A 7500-nucleotide genomic window follows, 5' to 3' on the forward strand; every position below is an offset into this window, starting at 1 on the left:
GTCACAGACTCATCGGCTCAACAAAACCACAATAGTCACAATAGTCACATATCTCCACAGCACAGTAAGTCAAATTTCCCAGTAACACCAAAATTATCATGTCTATTGGCCTGTCCGGAGACGGGCGAATGCAGTCTCAGAGCGGCACCCCCGCACAAGGACATAATTCAGGGGCGGACAACAGACGATGTATTTTCATCTGCAAAGAGAATAATAGAAATTGGATGAGGGTCGCTTAGAAATTAACAACTAATATCAAACTCTATTTAAAACGTTCGATATGTCTAAGACAATAGCTAAAGTTTCTCCGAAATCCCAAAGAGAGGATGACCAGCATTCAGTCAACGGAAGCTATAACATCCTGAACTGATCGTTCTTTTTTTCGGAATCCATACTGACAATCGGAAAGATAATGAAGAGATAAGTGCTCCAAAATCATCCCGTTGATGATAACCTTAAAACCTTTAGAGAGAGAAAAAAAAAAAAAAAGTTTAACGGACAAGGACAGTTATAGGCAATGATAGGAAGAAAACCACAAGGCAAAGGTCTGACAAGAGTTCAGCTTCAGAGACAAAGAGGATGGAAGTTGAGCCATCAGAAAAGAGACGGAAAGATGAAGAAGAAATGTTGGAGATCCAGACAACTGGCATGGAAGTCTGGGCAGTAAGAAAGTACAATAAAAAAAATAAATAAATAAATAAAGATAAATTAACACCACGTACGCCACGGCCCACTTATGATCAAACTTAGCGGTGTGCGTCCTCTGACAGCGATAGCTTCCAAAGGCACGGCGTTTCTCCTGTGCAGCCTGCCTGCATTCCTCGACCACTAGAGCACAACCCAGTACTGAGAAACCCTATTAGTCTGAAGAGTGGTTTGTTCAGCATACCAGTGTAGGAGACTGGTCAATTAGTCAAAGCCCTCCTCCACTCCGTAAAAATCGTTCGAACTCCGACAAACTTCAGAAATTTGACTAAATAACTTTTCCAGTCCGCTATATTTTGAAAGCCAGGGAAGAACACGTGGCACTGAGGTAAAGGAGAAATGAAGTTACAGACATAAGTATAGAAGTCTTAGAAGGGTACTTTGGAGATTAAAGCTTTGTACCAGACTCTATCAAATGCTTTTGATAACGTGTCTGAGGCGAAAGCGAAAGTTTCCCCACGACTCCTAGAAAATGGCGACCGAGATTAATTGAAGATCTTTAGTAGAACGGTTAAAAAGAAAAAAACGTACTTACGATCAGATAGAAAGTTAAATGATGCAGTATTATTACAAACAAAGACACACAAAGAAAGAAAAGTTTGATAATTTGGTATCAGAAGACGTGGCTTGGCTCAGTTACTCACATGGAAGCAATTAACAACTCCTTTAGGTGGACATTCAGAGTTAAATTACTTTTTCTTAACATTATTGGTTATTTGCAGTATATTAAGGTGCAGGATGTTGGATGGCATCAGTATTACACGCTGCTTGCTGTACTGGCGGCTGGCATGTAATAGCGTGTTCATTATATCGGTTACTATCAAGAGTCATTCATTTCACATCTGATAAATGCATTGTATCTGAAGTGTCGTGCTAGTAGTTGAAAAGACACAGCCATATGCCTATATATATTTCCCTTATTTTTATCAGTTTCAAAATACTACTAGACCACCCTGTAACGTAGGAGACTTAAAGGAATCCGTAGAAATCGTAGTACCAATCCTGCAGGAGGCAGATGCAAAAGGGTTTACTATAATTCAGCGTCTTGAAATATAGCATGCTCAAAAGGACACCATAAACAAAGGGAACACTGTATATGTAACACCATGCTCCTGCTCGTGCCGATAACACTAACCAATGGGACATGCGGGACACGGGTACTCTCTCTCTCTCTCTCTCTCTCTCTCTCTCTCTCTCTCTCTCTCTCTCTCTCTCTCTCTCTCTCTCTCTCTCTCTCTCTCTCTCTCTCTCTCTCTCTCTCTCTCTCTCTCTCTCTCTCTCTCTCTCTCTCTCTCTCTCTCTCTCTCTCTCTCTCTCTCTCTCTCTCTCTCTCTCTCATACAAGTGGGCAAGATTCCTTTATGCCCGCGACTATTTATTGCTATGTGAACACTGCCCGCAGTGTGAAAGAAGACAAACTTCACAAATTGTCTCCGTTTGATCCAGGATTCGAACCCCAGGATCTCTACATAAGTTGTGAGCCAAACACTAGCACCATCCATATCCCCGATAAGAATATATATATATATATATATATATATATATATATATATATATATATATATATATATATATATATATATATATATATATATATATATATATATATATATAAAACCAGTGGCAGCAGAAATAATAATAATAATAACAACAACAGCAACAACCAGCCACACATACATACATACATACATACACACTCCTCTCATTAGTCTAAAGTTACATTGTTAAGCGGACGTTCTCGCCACCCTGCCGGCGTGCAAGGCTGGCGAGCGTGTCGGCGTCAAGCTGGTGTCCTTGGAACACCACCTTTAAGTAGCGAAAGAGGCGTAAGGCTGCAGCTCAAAAGCCTCCATGGCCACCACTTCATGCAACATTCTCTCTTACCTTTTGTTAAATCTCATTTGCATCCTCTTTCTCGTTTCGTAGAATACAAGGTAAATGGTGCAATTACATCAACTGCCTCTTTCATAAGATTTTGAGTTGCCGTTCAAGCAAATGCGCAATAATTACATGAAAAGTTTTACTACTTTTGTTCTATATAGGTTTTTTTTTTCTTCTTCCCTTTTCCTATCGCAAAATATAACTTTCAATTGCTCATCATGATGACAGTAGGAAACGACAATACAAAATCATATTATTTCATGAAATCAAAATGAATGTGTAAAAATTAATAAATTAAATAATGTAAATGTGTGTGTGTGGATGTGTGTGTAAATGTGTGTGTGTGGGAATGATTATGAGCAGTCTGTTTTCTCCCACACAGCCAAACCATCGGCCGCCTACCCTGTGGTGGTGTTCTTGCATGGAGAGTCGTACGAGTGGGGATCAGCCAGCCTGTACGACGGTTCAGTGCTTGCGGCGCTAGGCAGGGTCATCGTCGTCACCATCAACTACAGGCTTGGTATTCTGGGTAAGTGGACCTGTTTTGTCTACATTCATTTTTTGTTTACATATTAATCTTTTTTTATCATTATTATTATTATTATTATTATTATTATTATTATTATTATTATTATTATTATTATTATCATCATTATTATTACGTAATGACTATAGCTTTCATTCGCATTGTTTTAATTGGTCACATCCTTTCCTTTTCTTCCTGTTTGTTTTCTCTCTCTTTCTTCGACGCATCACTCTAGCTTTCAAAACATGGTTAGCACACAGGGAAGCACAATCCACACCATAACTAGAGAATGAGAAAGAAGAAAAAAAATAGGATACTCGTAAGAAATGGCACAACAGCCACGCCACATCTGTGAGACGCTAGAATGTTCTATATAAGACGCATTCCGAAATCAAGTCTTGAAAAAATAGATAAATAGATAAATAACAACAACAATAATAATAATAATAATAATAATATTATAATTATTATTATTATTATTATTATTATTATTATTATTATTATTATTATTATAGTGATAATAATAATTATAATGCCAGTATGCTTTGGGACCAGCTTATCTGTAGCAGTTTCCCTGCAGAATGTTACTAGTTCACGCTCTGGGCACCGTGAACTTAATGGGCATTTTACTGGAATCTACTAATCTAAAGAACAATGGTCACATTACTGAACTTGGAAGTGGAGCACACACACTGCTGGATTTGGAAGTGGAACACACATAAATATACTGAGATATTCCGTCATCAGCTTCTGCAAGAACGGAGGAATAAGGAATACCAGTAGTGTGTTTCACTAAATGCTCTAGGTCGTAGAGGATAGCAAAGTTCACCAGGTTGATCAGTGGAGTCAAAGATAGGTGAACATTGAAGTCTCCAAGAATGGAGATCTCCGCGGAACGAAAGAGAGTAAGGATGTGCTCCACTTTGGAAGTTAATTAGTCAAAGAATTTTTGTATAATTAGAGTAGTTAGGTGAGAAGTATACAGCACTGATGAATTTAGTCTGACACTGGAGTCGAAGCCAGATGATTGAAAATTCAGAAGATTCAAGAATGTGGGTAAGAGAGCAAGTTACGTTGTTGTGCACATTGACGCAACATCCAACTTTGGACAGAAAATGATAGAGAACAGAGAAAGGCTTACTGTCAGTTGCCTCAGACACCTTTGCTTCGACGAGGAAAAGAAGATAAAGTTTAGTAGAGGAAAGGTGATGTTTCACAGATTGAAAATTAGATCTAAGGTCGGAAATGTAAATGAAGAAAACGTTGAGTTAGGTCTCGAGATACCTAGGGACGATACCAGAAGAGCAGTTCGACCTGGGAACATTTGTGGTCCCTCCTCAGCTGAGGAACCCGAGGGGATGTGTAGGACAAGAGTGTGTTTACCAGGGGCAGGGAAAGGAAAGGTAGCAGATAGGCTAAACACGTGCTTGGAGAATTATGGAACCCAGCCCATTGTTTTCTAAGCTCGAGTGGGATGACCCCTGATAAGATCAGGAATGAGTTGTTAAGGAGGTTTAGAAAGGCGTTAGACAAGGTAAGGGATAAGAAAGGGATTCCTGTCTTATGTGGTGTCTTGCCGAGGAGAGGAGTTGGTGTTGAATGACACATTGTAAGGGTAACGGATGGACCTTCATTGGTCTTTAGAGGTGGAGTGCGTTAATAATGCCAGTGTTTGGGTTTTGACCGGAACATTCCAGCCAGAAGTAAGTGCACTTCATCGCTTTTGCTTTTAGTCGGGAGAAAGGAGGGAACTACGTTATTGATAAAATGCCAGAAAATTAGTTAAATCTAGGAAAGAAACTAGGCTAGAACTAGCTAAAGTGTTTATTATCTAAACTGTAAGATTTTTTTAATAAAATACTTTTCTAGAGGAACTGCGCGTGTGAAAACTTGGGTATTATCCCATTAAATAAAAACATGGTAAGATATGTCAAGGAAAGTATTTCATCTAAAGGTGCAGGCAGATAGTTATACATTATTTGCAAGGACAGAGAAATAAGGAGATGAGGCGGCGTGGCGCTTCGTGTAAGAGATATTACAGTTTTTGTTAACAGTAGCATGAAAATAGATCATAACAGAATCGATATGGGTCGACATCAAGGAAGGAACACAAGTGATAGTATTGGAATTAGTGAACAGGCCACTGAACACTATGAAAGAAGTTTGCAGCTAACTATGGAGGGAGATAAATAAGGCAGGCAGATGCTGTCAGGTATGTGTGTTAGATTTTACTTTTAGATCATTGACTGGAACGTAATAGTAGAGGATTGAGAACCAAAAGACTTTTTAAATGCAGTTCAAGACAACTTTTTAAGACAATTTTAAAACAAGTAATCTTGGAACCTATAAGAGGTAGTAATATTCTAGATTTAGTTCCAACAGAAATGAAACAGTCACACAGGTAGAAGTCGGAGGAAAGTTGGGAAGTAATGATTATCGTGAAATTAGGTTCAATTTTAAAAAAGGAGGGAGTTTCCTGAAGCAGAAACATCAGCAAGATACCTGACTATAGGAGAGCAGATTTTGAAGGACTAAGGTACCCCTGCATCCCTCCCCTCCTCCCTCCTCCCCGCCTCGCTGTACAAGATTTTTTTTTAATTTCGCCTACCCCTGTTCTGTTCACCTTTGTAATGCAAGAGTTAACTAGTATTCTTAGTCATTCATCCCTTTTTCATTCACTCGTCTTTTCCACGATGCTCTGTCTTCAACTCTCTCTCTCTCTCTCTCTCTCTCTCTCTCTCTCTCTCTCTCTCTCTCTCTCTCTCTCTCTCTCTCTCTCTCTCTCTCTCTCTCTCTCTCTCTCTCTCTCTCTCTCTCTCTCTCTCTGAAGTCGTTTCTTAGGTAGCCCTTTCACCTCTTCCTCAACCTGCTTTGTCTCCCTTTCCTGTTTTCCATCATACTGTTTTGAATGATAATGCATCAATACAAATTAATTTTCTTCTCTCCAATAACTACTATACGCTAAATATAATTATTGTCAAGTTCAAAGGGAAATTAGAGCCAAACTCTTGCCCAGAGTTGAGGCAGTGTTGAAGGCTGATGGCTTTGCTAGTTCATTTGCATTAAGAGCTCCGCCTTAACGTTCGTGATCACAGACCAAGTTAATTAAATTCTTGTTCAAGGTTTATCATGTGTTGGCTGTTAACTACTAATTAGTCATCTTTTTTTTATTTATTAAGATCCATGCGCCATAAATCATGTTCAGACTGTACCGATCCTCAGCATGGAAGAGAGAGAGAGAGAGAGAGAGAGAGAGAGAGAGAGACTTAAAAGACAAGATACAAAAGAAAGCAGTCGAACCGAGAAAGACGCGGCAGACAAACATGACAAAGACATTATAGTAAATCACACACACACACACACACACACACACACACACACACACACACACACACACACACACACACACACACACACACACACACACACACACACACAGAATACATTTGAGTTTATGGGATGAAGGAGCATACAGCTTAATTTTATTTCTTTGAGCAAAGCAGCATCTCTCTCTGTGTCTCGGCGAGTCAACCACGCCGCCCGCGTTCCTCGCCCGTGACCATTGCTAAAGTAATGGTGGCATGCCTCGCTGCTCGCCTCCGGGTGAAACACAGAGTCTCGGGTGGTAAGCTGTGCACCGGGTGACTGAGTCTGAGTATGGCATATCACATGGCTGTAAAATGTAATGTGTATATATGTAGCATCATTCAATTAAATAAGCGTGTGATGATGAAGAGAAAATTGTTACATCCAATTTAATGCAACTGAGACAGAAGAACGGTCTTCATAATTTAGTTATGGCCTATTCAGAGTTAATTATAATATTAGAATTACAAATGCGGTTGTATCACCTACGCTCTTGGGGGTTACTGACACTCACATATCTCTGGGGTGGTCTAGCTATAGCGTGGTATCTTGCTCTTATAAGACAATCTCCCCTAGTTATCTTTTCCCATTTTTCCTTCCTGTAAGTCTCTAGTTATGTTCAAGCATGTTCTATTCATGTTACTAAGTAAACACTGAGAGGAAATGATTGTTGAGAGCCTTACGCATGTCCTTCTATCTATTGTGTCCATCTCCCTAGACTTATGTACTTCTGAAAGAAACCCTTTGAATTGCTCTTTGCATTATTTGGTACTCTAATCTCGTCTTAGTTTTAACTGGTGTAGCTAATTCCTTGTATTTATCTTTCAACTGCGGTTCACATTATTTTATCATCCGATAAAGTCCCTTTTTTAGCATTCATTTCATGTTTCATCCCGTCGATAATCTACTAAGGATAATTTCCATTTGACCTGATTGTTTTGCACGAGATACATTGTTTCATGTATTAATAACCCCATAACTAGTTCATTATACTATACTTCCACTCTGGTCTTTCTTTGATTC

The 7500-nt window shown here is 39.2% G+C and overlaps 1 protein-coding gene across 1 annotated transcript in view; it reads left to right on the plus strand.

The window, feature by feature from the left end:
- Positions 1-7500, plus strand: part of LOC135110977 (neuroligin-2-like) — a 41317-nt gene that overhangs the window by 15650 nt on the left and 18167 nt on the right. The window contains exon 2 of the mRNA XM_064023762.1: positions 2968-3114. Coding sequence (XP_063879832.1) covers positions 2968-3114 — 147 coding nt within the window. The remainder of the gene's footprint in view (positions 1-2967; positions 3115-7500) is intronic.

This window comes from Scylla paramamosain, chromosome 21 (genome assembly GCF_035594125.1).
Source record: "Scylla paramamosain isolate STU-SP2022 chromosome 21, ASM3559412v1, whole genome shotgun sequence".
Lineage (NCBI taxonomy): Eukaryota > Metazoa > Arthropoda > Malacostraca > Decapoda > Portunidae > Scylla > Scylla paramamosain.